This window comes from Ranitomeya imitator, chromosome 3, assembly GCF_032444005.1.
Source record: "Ranitomeya imitator isolate aRanImi1 chromosome 3, aRanImi1.pri, whole genome shotgun sequence".
NCBI classification, from domain to species: domain Eukaryota; kingdom Metazoa; phylum Chordata; class Amphibia; order Anura; family Dendrobatidae; genus Ranitomeya; species Ranitomeya imitator.
The window spans coordinates 310,885,674-310,906,344 of record NC_091284.1 but is presented as its reverse complement, the minus strand read 5'-3'; the positions used below and the strand labels follow the sequence as shown (position 1 = coordinate 310,906,344).

The 20,671-nt window shown below is 40.1% G+C and overlaps 1 protein-coding gene across 1 annotated transcript in view; it reads left to right on the top strand.

The window, feature by feature from the left end:
- Positions 1 to 6,900: 6,900 nt before the first annotated feature.
- The window catches only part of LOC138669823 (metabotropic glutamate receptor 4-like), a 269,231-nt gene continuing 255,460 nt past the window's right edge, over positions 6,901 to 20,671 (top strand). Inside the window, exon 1 of the mRNA XM_069756599.1 lies at positions 6,901 to 7,478. Coding sequence (XP_069612700.1) covers positions 6,987 to 7,478 — 492 coding nt within the window. The 5' untranslated portion in view covers positions 6,901 to 6,986. The remainder of the gene's footprint in view (positions 7,479 to 20,671) is intronic.

Sequence of the window (20,671 nt, the reverse complement as noted above, 5' to 3'; positions counted from 1 at the left end):
GTGGTTCTGAGTGCCCTCTAAATTCTAAAGCAACCCTTTAGAATATAGTAATGTTGGGTGCAAGTTCCCTAGAAAACGGTGCCCACATTTTATCCCCTAGAAAGTAATAATGCCCTCTTGTGCCCCTTTGACAGTCACAATAATTTGAGTTCCCCTATAACAATAAGTGCCCACTTTACATTTAATAATGTCCCGAGTCTTCTCCCTATACAGCTCCCTTATACACAGTATAATCACCCCTCGCTGTATAGTACCACCCACACAGTATTCTGACCCCTTAGTAGACACAAAACTGTTTAATGGCTGCAAAACTGTATGATGACCCCCTTACTGTAATCTCCACGTTTTATGATGACCCCCTAGATAGCCTCCATATAGGGTAATGCACCAGATAGTACTAAATATAGTATAATGCACTCCCCATAGGCCTCCATATAGTATAATGTACTCCCGATAGACTTATATAGTATAACGAATTCCCCATGGGCATACTCTATTTAGTATAATGCACTCCCCATAGGCAGACTCTATAGTATTCTGCACTCCCCCTAGGTAGACTCTATATAGTATAATGTACCCCCATAACAAACTCTAGTATAATGCAGCCCCTCATAGGCAGATTCTGTAGTATCATGCAACACCTCCCTCCCATACACAGGCAGACTGTATAGTATAATGCACCCCTCCATAGGCAGACTCTATAGTATACTGCACTCCCCCCATAAGCAGGCTCAATAGTATAATGCACATCCCCCATAGGCAGACTCTATATTATAATACAGCCCCCCACAAGCAGACTCTATAGTATAATACAACCCCCATAGGCAGACTATAGTAGGCAGACTCCATAATGCACCCCTCCCACAGGCAGACTCTAGAATAATACAGCCCCCCTGTAGTTAGACTCTATAGTAGGCAGACTCCATAATGCACCCCCATAGGCAGACTCTATAGTATAATACAGACCCCCCCATAGGCAGACTAAATAGTATAATGCAGCCCCCAATGGGCAAACTTTATAGAGTATAATGCAGCCCCATAAACAGATTCTATAGAGTATAATACAGCCCCCCATAGGTAGACTCTATAGTATAATACAGCCCTTCCGTGGGCAGACTACAGTAGGCAGACTCCATAATGAATCCCCACACAGGCAGACTCTATAGTATAATACAGCCCCCCGTAGGCAGATTTTATATTAGGCAGACTCCATAATGCACCCCTTCCACTGGTAGACTCTAGTATAATACAGACCCTCATCGGCAGACTATATAGTGTAATGCAGCCCACCATGGGCAGACTCTAGAGTATCATGCAGCTCCCATAAGCAGACACTGCAGAGCACAGCGACCCCATGGGCAGACTCTATAGTAGGCAGACTCCATAATGAACCCCCCCACAGGCAAACTCTATAGTATAATACAGCCCCCTGTAGGCAGAATCCATATTGCACCCCCATAGGCAGACTCTATAGTAGACAAAGGGGGGATGTGGAAACCACAAACAAGAATTGTGACTCAGTACATCCATAATAAATGCAAAACTTTATTTAGAATCTCAAAAAATATACAAGTAGATGATGGTGACAAGAAGCATAAAATGCAGCGATTAAACCCACATGCAGCTTTCAAATGGATGCCACCAGCCTAAGTAACACAAAATGATTTATCCAATTATATAATCAAAAATGGCTTTCATTGACCCATCCCATACTGTGTATCTATCTTATTTGTTCACCAATATATATTGCCATACAAAAGTACAAGATTACGTTGAAGAAAACCAGTATGGTTACTTGTATGAGATAAGACAAGGAAAGTGCCTCATTGTAAATACCAAATGACAAGTGCCAAGTAATAAATGCCAAGATATAAATAATTACCTTGAGTGAGTGGCACACGTATGTTCACTCAGGCTGGCGCATCACCCCGACGCGCGTTTCGGATGTCCTTCATCAGGATCCATGTCAATTCTTTGTGCAGATCTGCTACGTTTCTGCACCCATTCCATAATAGAAATCTTTAGGGGTGAAAAAGAAGAAATCTGCACAATAATCTGCAACGTGTGCACATACCAAAAAAAAGGCGCAGATTCTGACCTGCGTTTTCTGCCAAGAAATGCAGAATCTGCACAGAAAATTCCACAATCGAATTTGCAACGTGTGCATATAGCCTTATAGCACCATCCATATGGCTGCGGCGATCAATTGTCTCAGGAAAAACAACAGGGTTTAGTAATTAGCTTATACTATAAATGGAGCTCTCGCCTCTTGGCACGCGGAACAGCGAATGACTCAGAAGGCTGACTATTTACTATTTACCTTCTAAACCCCACCCTGGGGAGGAGATATGGTGATCAGGCTCCCATCCACTCTTCAGCTGTTCTCATAAAAACCTAGCCCTTAAAATGGCCGATTAACCTCTCTCAGCACTTAGTGTACTGGAGCAAACTTTCAGGTTTGAAATCCCTGAAGCTAGTAGCCTCAGTGAAACATATCTCCCCTCCAGTACTTTGCCAGTGACTTTGTCACAATAGCAAAAGTTGCTGTTTCCTATGAACGCCAGCCATAGGCTGTCTTTCACAGGTGTGATGTTATGATAGAGACAGGGATTTTCAGCAGACCCCTCATCATCACAGCAACCCATCGGTGCCCCATGGTCATGTCATGGGTGTGCCAATTGGCACAAAGAACAGTGGGCCCTCTGTAAATGCTGCTCCACCTGCGGGTGTTTCAGGCAGGTGATGGCTAATCATCTGCGGGCAAAGATGTAGGCTTAGCTTGGGAGCCCACACCAAAGGCAGGGAGCTGGCTTATATGGTATCCTGGAAGTCATATGTCAATCCTGAAAGATCCTGACTCTTTCTTCAATCATGAAATTTTGCTTAATTTTTGCTCAGCTCGAATTCGGGCAAAAATGTTACGACTTTCCTCACCATCTCTACAACATGTTTGAAAAGTGGGCGGAGCTCAGCCGACATGGGTTGGACTCGTGCTCACTCAATAAATTCATCAGAATTTATACTACAAAGGTTGTGTAAATTACACCAAAATTGTATGCCAGCCCCTGCCTAGTGTACATTTCTGGTAGTGCCACATGGCAGTTGAAAGATGCATCAAATTCATTACAGTGTGCACGCCTCTTAATGAATTAGCCACATCTGACTCCGGAGCTCCCATTATTAAGACTGGTGTGAAAAACACCAACCTTAATCAATTACTTCCTGTATTTCAACATGGTTTAGCTTTGAAAATTATTATTTTAATACAGCTCAAAAATAATCTGCTTCATTTAAGTAGTAGAAATCATAACACACTACAGAAAGTTTTTGACAATTCATGAACTATGAAATATTTTTCAATTAACATTCATATAATTTAATAGGTAAACATTTTACATTTGCTTACATTCATACAGCTAAAAACATAAAAGAAATAGCCAATCTAGAATTACAATTTCTTTTAAATTTGACATAATTAATGGGAATCTGTCAGAAGGATCAACCCTCCTAAGCTGTCTATATGGGCTTGTAGGTCATTGAAAGCTGAATAAAATATCTTGATGTCATCCTTGACAATGACCATTAATTTCAAACAGAATACTTGCCTGAACAGGTGCATAGTAGGAGTAACCTTCTCCTTACATAACTAACAAATAAAGTAGCACATGAAATTTGAATTGCATTACTGCACTAGAAAATAGGAAAAAATGAAGATACTTAGCACAATAGTTGGCCAATTCATGCATTGCCCAGTGGCCGCGGCATAAGGATTTATTGAGATGGCTACTCTTAATATGCACCTGTTCAGACAAATATTCTGTTTGGAAGTTACAATCAGTGTTTTGATATTTTTATATATAGACCTTCTAACTGAGCACTCCACCCATCAGCCCGTGGTGGATTTAATTACAGCAGGATCCTACCTAACCAAATAAGTGTAGACTATCAGCCCAGGATAATAGGTTCCCAGCAAAAGAAGATCACCTTGTCGTTGGCTGCTGGGCATGCATGAATTGACCAAATTATGTGCTAAGCATTTCCTATTTTCTAGAGCAGTAATGCAACTCAGATAGCATATAATCCATGTTACATGCTAGAGTGATACAGAATGCTACTTTATTTGTTATTTAATGCACCAAGAAACCTGAATAGGAGGTCAGCCCAACCTTGAAACATATTATATGTTCTTATTGAAATAAATATTTTAATGTTATTGAACATACCTAGACTTGATTTTATTTGGAGTGATAGTGCCTAGTAAGAACTCTTTGTGCTATAGAAACCTTTTTATGTTTGGAATTCCTCTGGAGGCCTAAAAGTTAAAGCTTCTATGAATAGAAAGCAACAAGTTGGCAAAGGAGGCTTATAGTCCATGCAATGATCCCCTGAAAAATTAAAAATATAAATACACTCTTTACATAGAAAGAGACTAGACTCTAGTGATGCAAATAGCCTTTTCACAGAGAGACTCTAGTGTCAACTCTGGAGCCAAAGAGACTTTCATAGATCCCTGTTTTGTTTTGTTTTATATATATGTAAAACAGGTTGTCTGCTCACACCTGCCTGATTGTCATCCCATTGATTGAAAACATCGGACTCCAATTTTTCCTTCAAACTATTTGCTAAGTAGTGATGAGCGAGTGTACTCGTTGCTCGGGTTTTCCCGAGCACGCTAGGATGACCTCCGAGTATTCGTTAGTGTTCGGAGATTTAGTTTTCATCACGACAGCTGAATGATTTACAGCTATTAGCCAGGCTGAGTACATGTGGGGGTTGCCTGGTTGCTAGGTAATCCCCACATGTAATCAAGCTGGCTAATAGCTTTAAATCATACTGCTGAGGCGATGAAAACTAAATCTCCGAGCTGTCATAAATACCCGGAGACCACCCGAGCGTGCTCGGGAAAACCCGAGCAAGAGTACACTCGCTCATCACTATTGCTAAGACTAAATGCTCAAATAATTTTCCACTCACATACATATGATATTGTATAATTTACTTAAATCCCCAAAAATTGACAAAGTCTAATATTTTTGACTCATTTGTTTAATTTTTTTTATATATACTTTTAGAACTTTTGATAATCTGACCTAGTTTTAGGTCAAATTTATGCATAATTCTGAAGGGTTTTGTGATTCTGAGTCTTTTCTCATGAACCAGCTGTGAGGCAGGGAAGTCAAAGAGACTGAGGTCAAAAGCCTGGAGGGTACATCAAAGACAAGGGGTTAAGACAAACGGATAGTCAGAGGCAAAGTCCGGGGTCAGGTAGTAGGACATATTGCGTCAAAGTCCAAAGGGATAATACAAACGAGTAGTCAAAAAGCAAATCCAAGGTCCAGCAACAAAGATCAGAAAATCAGAACATAGAGCACAGAGCAAACACATTACAGAGCAAGGCTACAACTGGCAATGCTGTGATCATTGCCAGCAAGCAAAATAGCGAGGTAGTTACCCGAACGAGTGACACATTGAGGAAACCCACAGGCCAGATTAGACAGTTGGGCTGCCTTTCACAATACTGACAGCCCAGCATGCCTTTAATCCTATAGGGCGGCTGAGCTTTCACTTATAGAGTCATTCAAACACTGTGAGTGGCAGAATCATGACAGGTTTACAAACTGCCAAGCATCACTTTATCATTTCAGTAAAAATTGATGTTTGATTGAGGTGTATGCTTTATTTGATTTATTGTTTTATTTATCTCACTTTACTTATTCATGAGGCTCTATTTATATTACAGGTACTGGTGAACAGCATATCATTTTGGTGTATTTTATAATTGAACAAGGCGTCATGTTGCGGTTCAGATTGTTTTTTATGTTACATTGTCTGTGATTTTAACTTTGTGTGTATTTAAATCATTTCTGCCTATTATTCATAAATAAGGATTATTGATTTACCAGGCCCAGTATTCCATTGGTAATTGGTCTTGTGGTGTTATAGTTTGGAAGCACCATGTCAATTTTTTGTTTTTTTATGACCATGTGGTGCAGTAGCAACAACTATATTACATCTCCTGTATATAGTAAAATATAATTTTTAGGCTAATTTTTGGAAAAGTCAACAAAAGCTTATTTATTGTGATGGCTCAACATACATTTAGCAGCAAATGGCAGCATATAATTAAAAATCAACATTTGCAGTATTCATCTGTTTACATTATGAGATGGCTAATTACATAGGACGTGTCAAATATATGCCACTTTCTTGGCAGAACAGTACACTTATTTCCCTTACTAATTCTTAATTGCTGATTAGTGATGAGCGAGTATACTCATTACTCGAGATTTCCCGAGGACGCTCGGGTGTCCTCCGAGTATTTTTTAGTGCTCGGAGATTTAGTTTTCATCGCCGCAGCTGAATGATTTACATCTCTTAGCCAGCTTGATTACATGTGGGGATTCTCTAGCAACCAGGCAACCCCCACATGTACTTATGCTGGCTAACAGATGTAAATCATTCAGCAGCGTCAACAAAAACTAAATCTCCGAGCACTAAAAAATACTCGGAGGACACCCCGAGCATGCTCGAGAAATCTCGATCAACGAGTATATTCGCTCATCACTATTGCTGATATACTGTATATGCCTTACCATAAGATCCTATTTGTATTTCTTTAATATTGTTATATGAAATATTAAATAAGTCACCATTTATTTCCGATATGCAGGTAAAATAATTCATTATTAATACTATATAAGTAAGGGAAAATGCTACACAATGGAACACATAAAGATCCACATTCAAATAAGATGTTCTATATATCTGTCATGCATCTGAAGTTAAAAGTTTTATGGAATTATGACTTTTTAATATCTATATTTTACTCATCTTTTCTTTCAGAATGTCTGATGCCTCATGACCAATAACTGCATGACATCATGGCCTCGGCATCTTAAATTGTCAAAGAGACCACTGGACAATTTGACTTTGGATTGGAATCTGAAAGAGAAAGGACACTTTTTGTTTTACCAAAATCCTGCATTATGGATATGCCAAAGGTTACAGTAATGGTATGCACGTTGGTACTTCTAGGTTCATGGACTTGTTGGTCCAAACCAAAAGGTTCCCCACATATGAATTCTGTAAGGATAGATGGTGACCTCATTTTAGGAGGTCTTTTCCCTGTCCATGGAAGAGGAAGTGATGGCAGAGCATGTGGCGAACTCAAGAAAGAGAAAGGAATACATCGTTTAGAAGCTATGCTGTATGCCCTTGATCGCATCAATGCTGATCCCGACCTTTTGCCCAATATTACCTTGGGTGCAAGAATTCTGGATACCTGTTCACGAGATACACATGCTTTAGAGCAATCTCTGAGCTTTGTGCAGCCTCTTATAGACAAGGATAGGGCAGAAGTTAGGTGTCTAAGTGGTGGAAACCCTATAATTGCTCAACCGGAGAGGGTGGTTGGAGTGATAGGAGCATCTTCTAGCTCTGTCTCCATCATGGTGGCCAACATATTGAGACTTTTTAAGGTAAGTACATTTTTAATACATGATTTTTGATTTTATGAAGAACTTTTGTTAAAAAACTTGTATTGTTTAATGGATAATTAGCTATATGTTAGGTGATTGGCATGCCATTTTATAATTGAAATTGCCTGACATTACTACAAAGGTTTCCAATCATTACCCTAAATATTATCCATGTTGTAGAGATTCCTAAAATCAAAAAATACATTCAGAAGCTCATAACTGGAAGTACATCGCTTTCATTGCTTGTTATGTCGTTCAAACTTGATTTCTGAAAAAAATTAACTATAATAATAGACAGACCAATATTTTTACTATAGTTAAAGAATTGTCCACTGTGTCTTTTTTAACATATTTATCTTACTTGCTAAGCTGATAAGTATTGCAGGTTCTCCTCATGCACTTAAAGGAAACATGTAAGCAGGTTTTCGCTATGTGATCTGACAGCAGCATTTTGGTGGGCACAGAGTCCCTAGTTCCAGTGATGGATTACTTAATTTACTGGGTGCAGTAGTTATGATAGAATCACAGTTTTCTCTGTTGCATATCTAGCAGAGATAAGATATTCAACTTGTATAACCCCGCCAACACCCTCGTTAGCAGTTTTCTGTGTACATTGTATAGTAAAGAGCTAGAAAGCATGAAAAAGAAGAGCAATAGGGTCTTATCCAGCTATTTTTTTTAAAGAAATATAAAGGTTATGCTAACCTGGTTAGGTTGTGATCACACAACAGTTTTGGAGCATATGATCCCAGTTACTGCAGGTCCTTGGGTCTTGAGACCAGATATGAATTTAAGGAAGGGAAATTGTTTTTCCACCTACTCTGCTGGTGGGTGGACTAGCAAATCCAGGTACACACAGGAATAATATGCTGTTTTTTATTTGTTGATGCTTTTTAAAGTTAACATACTTCTTCAGGACAAAAAACATGTTTTCTTCCCCTAGTCCATTTGTTCTCACTTTATGTACCAACCTTTTCTTTGGCCTTTGAAACCATCCACCGCCTTACCCTGGTCAAGTCTGAAAATTAACAGGATTGATCCCTCATAAACTCATGTTGATGCAGGGCTATGGGTTCATTTTTATTGTGATACTCAAGGATAGCAACTCTTAGAAAGCCCTGAGCATTATTTCACACAGTAGAGGTTCAACTTACATGGCTAGAGTTTCAAGGCAATGCATAGGTGTGCATTCACCCTGTAGCCATTTAACAAATGGAAAGTAAGATAAAGAAAAATGGGCAAATATCCTGTTACATAGTTACATTCTGAAGGTTGAAAAAAGACCTAAGTCCATCAAGTTCAACCTTTCTGCACCAATTGTACATTTTGGCACTTATCTAGCTATAACCCACAATGTTATGTGTATCGAGGTTATAGTGTCGGCCAATACTACCTCCTATGGGAGGACATTCCACAGTCTGACTGCTCTAACTATAAAGAACCCTTTCCTATTTAGTTGTCAGAATCGCCTTTCTTCCACCAGTAATGAATGCTCCCTGGTCCTCAGTATGGTCTTTGGAAGGAATAAGTCATGTGTCAGTGTTTTGTACTGACCACACATATATTTATACATGTAAATGAGATCCCCTCTGAGGTGTCTTTTTTCTAAGCTAAACAGCGGCAACTTTTCTAACCTCTCCTCATATGAGAGACCTTCCATCGCTTGTAATAATCTAGTTGCCCATCTTTGAACTGATTCTAGCTTTTGAATATCCTATTTAAAATTCGGAGCCCAAAACCGGATCCTATACTTTAGATGTGGCCTCACCAATGATTTATAAAGGGGTAATAATACGTTGGAATCGCAGGATTTTATCTCTGTTTTTATACATCCTAAAACCGTGTTTGCTTTTGCGGCTGCTGCATGAGAGATCTTCCATCCCTTGTAATAATCTAGTTGCCGCCTTTGAACTGACTAATTTCTGAATATCCTTTTTTAAAATGTGGAGCCCAAATATTCTAGATGTGGCCGCACCAGTGATTTATAAAAGGGTAAAAATACATTGGGATCGAGGAATTTTGTTTCTCTTTTTATACATCCTAGCACAGATCTCTGCGGTCCCCACTGCTGACTATATCCCATTTAGAGAACGTACCATTTATGACAACTCTTTGTTTCCTGTCATTTAGCCAATTCCTTACGCATCTACATATAGTTTCCCCCATTCCCTGCTTATGGAGCTTCAGTATAAGGCTGTTATGTGGTACAGTATCAAATGCCTTTGCAAAGTCCAGATAAATCACATCTGCCACATTACCAACATCCAGATTTGCATTCACCTCCTCAAAGAAACCCAACATGTTAGTTACACACGACTTATTATTCATGAATCCATGCTGGCTGGCAGTTATTAAAGTATTTTCTGCAATGTATTTCTGCAGGTCATCTCTTATAATGCCCTAACAGTTGCACACTACTGATGCCTGTCTTACCGGACTGTAGTTGCCTGGATCCACCTTCTTACCTTTCATAAATATTGGTTCTACATCAGCCATCCTACATTCCTATGGCACCACACCTGTTACAAGAGAGTCTAAGAATATGAGATACAGTGGTTTGTCAATTACTGAGCTCAATTCCCTTAGTATCCATGGATGAATGCCATCTCGGCCAGGGGATTTGTCAATGTTTAAATTGCTCAAATGCAAGCATACTTCTTTTTGGTTTAAACTAGGTATATCAGGTGGTGAACTTTGAGTTTTGCCTTGTTGAAAGATCCCTGGAACATGGATGAAAAGTGCCTGTTTAATATCTCAATCTTTTCTTTGTCTTCTAATTATTCCGTTATTATCATCTTTTAAGGTGCCAATACCATCTGTTTTTTTTACAATGATGTTTTTATAACATAAGTAAATAAATAGTAATAATACATGTAAATAACATAAGGTACTTAGTTAACACTGTTTTGATTAAAAAAGCGTACAAATGTTAAAAAATGTGCCAGTCCTCAAGAATAGATGCTATTATATAAAGATTCCTTGAATATAAAAATTAATTGTCAGTCTATCATGGTGTTTAATTCTCGCAGTACTCAGGGGTTAATGTTATCCGGGTCCTGTGATTTGTCAATTTTAGTGTTTTTGAGGTGGTGTTGTAATTTCTGCTGCAAGTGGGTGATACAGAATTTAATGGAGAGTGTACGGTATCCTTCACCATGTTATGTCATGAGATTTCTTGTGAAAAATGCTCTAGTGAAGGAGTTTAATAAATTGGCCTTGCCCTCATTCTCCACCACCTTTTCACCCAGAGGTGAGGTCAACACTATCATTTTTGAGTGTTTTACTATCTGCGAACATTACTATGCAAATGTTTTAGGCATGTGTGGAAAAGATGCCAGTAAGATTGCTTTTTACAATAGACATAGTAATAGTTTATTTTACCAATTAGGAAAATGGACAGCGAATGAAAAAAGATATATCTAAGTTAAAATAAAACATTGTTGTAACCACCTTTTACCTTCAAAGCAGCATTAATTCTTCTAGGTACACTTGCACATCATTTTTGAAGGAACTCGGCAGAGAGGTTGTTGCAAACATCTTGGAAAACTAAAATCAGATCTCCTGTTGATGTAGGCTTGTGCAAATATTTCTGTCTCTTCATATAATACCAGACAGACTCAATGATGTTGACATCAGGTGGGAGGGGAGTATCACTCCCAAGAATCTTCACTCTTCTTCACACTGAAGACAGTTCTTAAAGACTGGGGTCGTTGTCCTGCTGCAGAATAGAATTGAAGCCAATCAGATGAAGGATTAGTGTCTGCCTGTATCTCTCTGCATTGCAGACACCATTAATCCAGACCAAATCCCCAACTTAATTTGCAGTAATGTAGCCCTAAACCTGCAAGGATCCTCCACCATGCTTCACCTTTGCCTGCATGCACTCATTATTATGCACTCTCTAATTCTTCAGTGAACTGATTGCCTTCTGTTACAGCCAAATATTTCAAATTTTGACTCATCAGTCCTCAGCACCTGCTAACACTTTTCTGTACCTCAGCTCCTATATTTTCATATTCATGGTTTTTTTTTACTGTAGTTCTTCAATGAAGACCATTTGGAGCCAGACATTTCCAAATGGGTATAGCTGGGTCCCTCTGAGCTGATATCTTCCAATTTCAAAGGGAAGTAAGCATGACGTGTCTTTCATAAGCTGTACTAAGTTGGCTGACCATTGTGTCCTCAACGTTGGCCATTTCTTGGTGCATTTCTTGAAAACCCAGTCTACCTTGAAATATTTACCTGGGAGAGACTTTGCTGATGTACATTAACTACCTCATGTCTTGTTGCCATTGTGTAAGATGTGTGACATGAAACTGTCTTTGACAACTTAGCTTTAATAATCTGATCAGCTTCTATGAAGAGGTAAGTTCCGGACTGGACCAAGGGAACCCAGTGGACGTAGTGTATATGGACTTTTCAAAAGCTTTTGATACGGTGCCACACAAAAGGTTGATACATAAAATGAGAATAATGGGGGTAGGGGAAAATATGTGTAAGTGGGTTGAGAGCTGGCTCAGGGATAGGAAACAAAGGATGGTTATTAATGGAGCACACTCGGACTGGGTCGCGGTTAGCAGTGGGGTACCACAGCGGTCAGTATTGGGCCCACTTCTTTTTAACATTTATTAATGACCTTGTAGGGGGCATACAGAGTAGAATTTCAATATTTGCAGATGACACTAAACTCTGCAGGGTAATCAATACATGGGAGGACAATGTTATATTACAGGATGATTTATGTAAACTAGAAGCTTGGGCTGATAAATGGCAAATGAGCTTTAATGGGGATAAATGTAAGGTCATGCACTTGGGTAGAACTAAAAAGATGTATAACTATGTGCTTAATTCTAAAACTCTGGGCAAAACCGTCTATGAAAAAGACCTGGGTGTATGGGTGGATGACAAACTCACATTTAGTGGCCAGTGTCAGGCAGCTGCTACAAAGGCAAATAAAATAATGTGATGCCACTTGTGTGACCACACTTAGAATACTGTGCACAGTTCTGGTCTCCGGTGTATAAGAAAGACATAGCTGAACTAGAGTGGGTGCAGAGAGGAGCGACCAAGGTTATTAGAGGACTGGGGGGTCTGCAATACTAAGATAGGTTATTACACTTGGGGCTATTTAGTTTGGAAAAACGAAGACTAAGGGGTGATCTTATTTTAATGTATAAATATATGAGGGGACAGTACAAAGACCTTTCTGATGATCTTTTTAATCATAGACCTGAGACAGGGACAAGGGGGCATCCTCTACGTTTGGAGAAAAGAAGGTTTAACCATAATAACAGATGCAGATTCTTTACTGTAAGAGCAGTGAGACTATGGAACTCTCTGCCGTATGATGTTGTAATAATTGATTCATTACTTAAAGGGACTCTGTCACCTGAATTTGGCGGGACTGGTTTTGGGTCATATGGGCGGAGTTTTCGGGTGTTTGATTCACCCTTTCCTTACCTGCTGGCTGCATACTGGCTGCAATATTGGATTGAAGTTCATTCTCTGTCCTCCATAGTACACGCCTGCACAAGGCAAGATTGCTTTGCGCAGGCGTGTACTATGGAGGACAGAGACTGAACTTCAATCCAATATTGCAGCCAGCATGCAGCCAGCGGGTAAGGAAAGGGTGAATCAAACACCCAAAAACTCCGCCCATATGACCCAAAACCAGTCCCGCCAAATTCAGGTGACAAGTTCCCTTTAAATTTAAGAGGGGACTGGATACCTTTCTGGAAAAGTATAATGTTACAGGGTATATATACTAGATTCCTTGATAGCGCGTTGATCCAGGGAACTAGTCTGATTGCCGTATGTGGAGTCGGGAAGGAATTTTTTTCCCCAATGTGGAGCTTACTCTTTGCCACATGGGTTTTTTTTGCCTTCCTCTGGATCAACATGTTAGTGCATGTTAGGTTAGGCTATGGGTTGAAATAGATGGACTTAAAGTCTGCCTTCAACCTTAATAACTATGTTACAGTGTTACAATGTTCAGCAGCAGATTTTGGCTGTTCCTCACTTATTTTTAAGCCTCATATTATTATGTGTTTCAACCTACATATGAAGTTAATCATAATTATCACCTAATTATTAACACTTCTATTTTTGCAAGCATTCTTACTTTGCCAATTTTTTCCATATCGGTTTAAAATGTTTGCACAGTACTGTAATTAAAGAATATTTATTATTATTATTATTATTACTTTCTTTAGCAATAAATTAGTATGTATCAGGCTTTGCTGCCTTGATTTGCTTATTACACACTTTTATCTAGAATTTGTAGTCCTGATGTGAATTGGGGATCTTTATTTTGTCCATGGTCATTATAAATGGACAGGTTTGAAATTTTTCTGGTTGCAGGGAAAGCTTCCTGTAGCTGTTGGAGAGGAAGGAGAGCTTCTGACAATAGTGCTTCTTAGATTTGGGGGCTGTCTAAAACACAGAAGTGGGGGGTCCGGAAATATGGATTGTAATCAAGCATCTTTTTGTAATAAAGGCTGTAGATTCCATGAGCTCCCCTTAGCACCCCCAGATTTCGTTTGTAGATGATCACTAGAAGCACCCGGTTGTGTTCTTGTTTAGTTTTGTAATATAGAAAATTATTCCTTGATATTCTTGTGGCTCTTGCAATCTGGTTTTCAATTGTTTTTGGGTGGTAGACCTGGATCAAAAAGTTGTTTTGAGACCACCAAGGTGTTTCTTTCTGTTCATTGGTTTGGAGCATATCTGATAGTATCTAATGGCTTGGCTGTAGACAGCAGAGTTTTTTATGTGTTTTGGATGGAAACTGTCCCATTTAATGTATGTTGGATGGTCATTTGGCTTCTGGTACAGGGATGTCTCTATTTTATTGTTCTGCAGCTTAATGATGTTTTCCAAAAAGTTAATTTCAGTACAGGAGTAGCTGAGAGTTAAGTTGATTGTAGGATGAAAATTCTTAAAGTGTTTGTGGAACGTCCAAAAAGCAAAAGGTACACATACGTGTATCTGATTCGCGCTAAGTAGTAAAGCCACTAGTGCCTGGAGGTGTGTCCATAAAATAATAATCTTAAAAACATCCAAAAAGGTACAACAGAGAGCGTATCTAAATATATCCCTAACAGCTGGCTGACGATCGTATACTTGCACGTAATGGAAGACCGTGCCCGGAAAAACCAGTGTTCTTACCCGCCGTACAGGAGATCTCCCAGATGCAGGTGATAATCCAGTAGAATAGCGATGAAGGAAGATCTAAGACGGAGTCTTTTGATACAGTCTTGAGTGGCTGCCCCGGCCGGTAGCAGCCACTACTCACCAGGCTGTTGCTCACAGCAGAGGTCCGATAACGCCGGCGCCGCGTGTGGTATGAGCGGCGATTCCGGCGTGAATGCAGGACCTGTCTGACGTAGTAGCACGTGACCGCTACTACGATCCCGGTGATGTGTGCACAGTGCGCAGTGTGGTACAGACCTCTATCCTACGCGTTTCAGAGACAACGGTCTCCTTCCTCAGGGATGGTCCCTCCCGCACAGAAATGGTTCTTATAACTGTTCCCGCAATTAGCCCGATAATTTCAATTACTGGAAACCAAAAAGCTCTGCTCCAATATTAAGTCCCCTTGGAGCAGCGGTATCCAATAGAAATATCCATTTCGTCTCTTCTCTGGACATAGCTTTAATATAATTACCGCCTCTCCAATCTTGATGTACCACTGCAATACCCGATACTTCCATATCTTGGATTTGTCCGTCATGAAAGTCTATAAAATGTTTAGACAGAGGGTGACCCAGATTTTTCTTTTTAATATTACGGATATGTTCATTGATTCTGATTTTCATGGGGCGTTTTGTTCTCCCAACATATCTCTTACCACATAAAAGATCTCATAATCTGGGGAATTTAATTGCGCCCACTGTCCAGAATAAATCCGCCTCTAAACCACTGACCCTCTTCCAGAACACACTTAAAGGTTTTTTTCCATGTCATAAATGCAGAGTGTGTAAACAGACTACAGTCCACAAAGTAACACACATTGAGAAAGATGATAAAAAATTCTTTATTAAAGATTTCATCACATGTTCCACCTCTGGGGTTATTTATACCATCAAATTCCCCTGTGGTAAGAGATATGTTGGGAGAACAAAACGCCCCATGAAAATCAGAATCAATGAACATATCCGTAATATTAAAAAGAAAAATCTGGGTCACCCCCTGTCTAAACATTTTATAGACTTTCATGACGGACAAATCCAAGATATGGAAGTATCGGGTATTGCAGTGGTACATCAAGATTGGAGAGGCGGTAATTATATTAAAGCTATGTCCAGAGAAGAGACGAAATGGATATTTCTATTGGATACCGCTGCTCCAAGGGGACTTAATATTGGAGCAGAGCTTTTTGGTTTCCAGTAATTGAAATTATCGGGCTAATTGCGGGAACAGTTATAAGAACCATTTCTGTGCGGGCGGGACCATCCCTGACGAAGGAGACCGTTGTCTCTGAAACGCGTAGGATAGAGGTCCGTACCGCACTGTGCACTGTGCACACATCACCGGGATCGGAGTAGCGGTCACGTGCTACTACGTCAGACAGGTCCTGCATTCACGCCGGAATCGCCGCTCATACCACACGCGGCGCCGGCGTTATCGGACCTCTGCTGTGAGCAACAGCCTGGTGAGTAGTGGCTGCTACCGGCCGGGGCAGCCACTCAAGACTGTATCAAAAGACTCCGTCTTAGATCTTCCTTCATCGCTATTCTACTGGATTATCACCTGCATCTGGGAGATCTCCTGTACGGCGGGTAAGAACACTGGTTTTTCCGGGCACGGTCTTCCATTACGTGCAAGTATACGATCGTCAGCCAGCTGTTAGGGATACATTTAGATACGCTCTCTGTTGTACCTTTTTGGATGTTTTTAAGATTATTATTTTATGGACACACCTCCAGTCACTAGTGGCTTTACTCCTTAGCGCGAATCAGATACACGTATGTCTACCTTTTGCTTTTTGGATATTTAATATTTACAATTTTCTGTGGACATTGTTCGACTCGCTGCAGGATCTAGCCCTTTTTTTTGACACTTTGCGCCAATTTTTTAAGGTTTTTATTGTTTGTGGAACGTCTTTAGGTGTTGCTCAGACTTTCATTGATCCTTAATAGCGGGCACAGTAGTCACAGCTGCTGGCTTTCTGCAGCAGCCAGGCAATCACATGTGCCCGCTATTAAGGAGACTGAATATTCACTGCTCTCCATGGCCATGGGAGTGAGGAGCAGCAAATATATATTCATTTTAGTAGTGGGCACACGTGATCGCCCAGCAGCAGGAAGCCTGCTGCTGCGGTTACTGTGCCCGATATTAAAGTGAAATGAATATTCACTATTCCACACGCTCATAGTCCTGGCATGGGAAGCAGTGTGTATTCTGGAAATTGAATTCTAGAAAGGAATATAATTTCTTCCACATAAAACAAAGCTTCATGCTGCCATGTCAGTATAAAAATGAAAAATGTATGGCTCCTGAAAAGCAGAGAGGCGAACCTGCAAAAAATTGGCGGGTCATTGAGGGCTTTTTTGGCCTGTTCATTACGGGATTAATTACATTTTTCATTGCTCATAGAGAATAATTTAGATATTTGCAGATAATGCTAAGCTCTGTTTGGGTATTAACACTAATGAGGATAATTTAATGTTATAGTGGAATTTGGTGAAGCTAGAGGTTTTGGCAGAGAAATAGAAAAATATTTTTCATGCTGATAAATGTAAAATTATATCCTGCAATCCAAAAAATGTATTCAATAATTAATCACAATAGATTAAATAACCAATTAAAGCAATTCTATGTGGAAAAACATAGGAGGTTTAACATATCACACTTCCTATACACTGCACAAATGGAAAGCCTTTCCTAGAAATTACACAGATAAATGTTATGATTACATATGTAAAGGTTAAAAGAGCTATTCAGCCAAGCTAAACATTTTTTAAAATAACAGCAGTGGTCAGATGTCCATTTCTGGGACTTCTTTCACTAGGGTTGGAAGTAGAAACTGTTGGGGGATCCTGGAAGCATCAGAACTAGGGCAGCATAGGTTCAGTAAGGCTAGTTTCACACTAGCGTTTACCTGATCTGCGGAGGGCTGCAGACTTCCCCCGTGAAGCCCCGCCCTCGGCCACACCTCCACCGCTAGCTCCACCTACTTCTGCATGCGGCCTGATTGCGGCTTGCGTACCTATCTTTAACAGTAGGTACGCAGGTCGTGCGGCTGTATGCGGATGCTTCCGCATGCGTCGTTTTGACGATGTGGAGAAAAAAAAATTGCTACAAGCTGCGTCCTACGCTGGTCACCGCATCGTCAAAACGACGCATGCGGAAGCATCCACATATAGCGGCACGACCTGCGTACCTAATGTTAAAGATAGGTACGCAGGCCGCAATCAGACCACATGCAGAAGTAGGCGGAGCTAGCGAGGAAGTCCGCAGCCCTCCGCAGATCAGGTAAACGCTAGTGTGAAACTAGCCTAAGCTGAGTATGCCTTGTTTTTCTATTTTAGAACGTAACTTTAATTGTCACAGGAAATCATTTAGTTAGGATCAACAATTGGAAAATTTTCTGCGATGTTATGAACTCATTGCCGTTATTCTAACATTACCCATTTTATGCATAACTTACAAGCAAAGACGTATTTTCTGTATGTGACCATTACCCCTTACATTATTCTGTAGTCTACGGGGCCGATTCAGTAAGACTGGTATTGCACACGCCAATCCTAATGAAGGAGTCTCTGGAGTAAAATGGGGCAAATTCATTAAGATGCGCCAGCCACTTGAACAATTTTGCACATCTTCTCTGTGGTGTTTGGCATGGTGCGCCTAACCAGATGTGCTACTCCAGTTCCGGACTGAAGTAGCATTCCTGACTTAAGAAAGGCTGGCACTTATAACAAATTTGGACAGTGCAGCCACATAGTCTAGCGCCAGCTCTTCTTCAGCACCACCAATTTTGGCACAGCTGCTTCACAATGGCATGAAAATGCCAAAACGATTTTGTGCTACACTATATTGCACATCAATTTTGCCAGTTTTCAACATGTTTTAAGACAGTTTTCTGGTGTGATAGCTTTGATGAATTGGTGCCTAAGATTCTGAGGAATGCTTACAGTTTGTACAATCAATCGGGCAATGAGATTTTTTTCTACCCTTGTTTTTTCACACTTTTGGATCACTCATTCCAACCATGCATTCAAATAAAGTTTTTTTATTAACTGACTTTATGTGTATATTTATGATTAAACAGTTCGACTTTCTTACTGTTGTTTGGTTTCTATGTTTAAATCTGAATGGTCATTTTCCTACCATGTCCTGCAGATATATCTTTCTGCAGTACTAATCTGAGCATTTGACACTTACATATTAAGTGCCTGACATATATCATCTGACCTTGCCCAGGTTTGTTCTCTAACTCTGTGTGACTGTAGATTTATGAATCCCCCCAGCGCACGCAATGTACACTTCGGGGATTCCCCCGGTTTCTGAGCCAAGATTGGAGGGTATGTATGAGCTGTATATACTCACAGCCAGAGCCCTTCCAGTGGCCGTGGCCTCACTCCAAACACATGCATTCACTGAGGCTGTGCACCTACTACTGACGCGGCTAACCAGTGGGCGTGACCAACTAGAGGGCATGACGTCACTCCATACTGTGTATGGAGCAAAGCCACACCCACTGGACAGGCTCTGGCTGGGAGTATGTTTAACATATACATACCCTCCGATCTCGACTTATAAATCGGCAAATCCCAGCAGCGCACAGTGTGTGCGCTGGGGAATTCATAAGTCTGCAGTTACACAGAGTGACTGCAGATTTATCAGTTTGTACTGGACAACCCCTTTAAGTTTCTCACCCTGGTCTTCGTGTCCACCTGTACGCTTTTCTCCCCTTGCTGACTGTGTTACGGACCCCCACTTTGGTTCCTCAGGAGGCACGAGAAGCCCCTCAACAGCCTTTTAACCCCTCTACCCCCAAGGGTGGTTTGCACGTTAATGACCGAACCAATTTTTACAATTCTGATGACCACTGTACCTTTATGAGGTTATAACTCTGGAACGCTTCAACTTATCCCGATGATTCTGACATTGTTTTCTCGTGACATATTGTACTTCATGATAGTGGTAAAATTTCTTTGATATTGCTTGCATTTATTTGTAAAAAAAAATGGAAATTTGCTGAAAATTTTGAAAATGTTTAAATTTTGCAACTTTGAATTTTCATGCCCTTAAATCACAGAGATATGTTACATAAAATACTTAATAAGTAACATTTCCCACATGTCTACTTTACATCAGCACAATTTTGGAACCACATTTTTTTTTGTTAGGGAGTTATAAGGGCTTAAAGTTGACCATCGATTTCTCATTATTACAACACCATTTTTTTAGGTACCACATCACATTTGACGTCACTTTAAGGGGTATATGTGATAGAAAATAGCAAAACGTGACACCATTCTAAAAACTGCACCCCTCAAGGTGCTCAAAACCACATTTAAGAAGTTTATTAACCCTTCAGGTGCTTCAAAGACATTTTTGGAATGTTTTAAAAAAATAAACATTTAACTTTAAAAAAAAAAAAAAACTTCAGATCCAATTTGTTTTATTTTACCAAGGGTAACGGGAGAAATTGGACCCCAAAAGTTGTTGTACAATTTGTCCTGAGTACGGAGATACCCCATATGTGGGGGTAAAGCACTGTTTGGGCGCATGGGAGGGCTCGGAAGGGAAGGCACACCATTTGACTTTTCAATGCAAAATTGACTGGAATTGAGATAGGATGCCATGTCACGTTTGGAGAGCCCCTGATGTGCCTAAACATTGAAACCCCCCACAAGTGACACCATTTGGAAAGTAGACCCCCTAAGGAACTTATCTAGATGTGTGGTGAGCACTTTAAACCTCCAAGTGCTTCACAGAAGTGATGGCCAGTCCGGCCCTGGTACCTGTTATGTGGTTGACACATTGACATACACAATATTATCACGTTTCAGCAACTATTTGTAATTGACAATAAAATTGTAAAAAGTCATTTATAGTATTGTATTGTAAAGCTTTATGATTTGTTCTGGTTTCTATTGACAGACAGTTCCATTTTATAGCACAGAACAGCGCTGGTACAATACTAAACTATCCCAAATGGCTAAACATTTATATCAGGACTT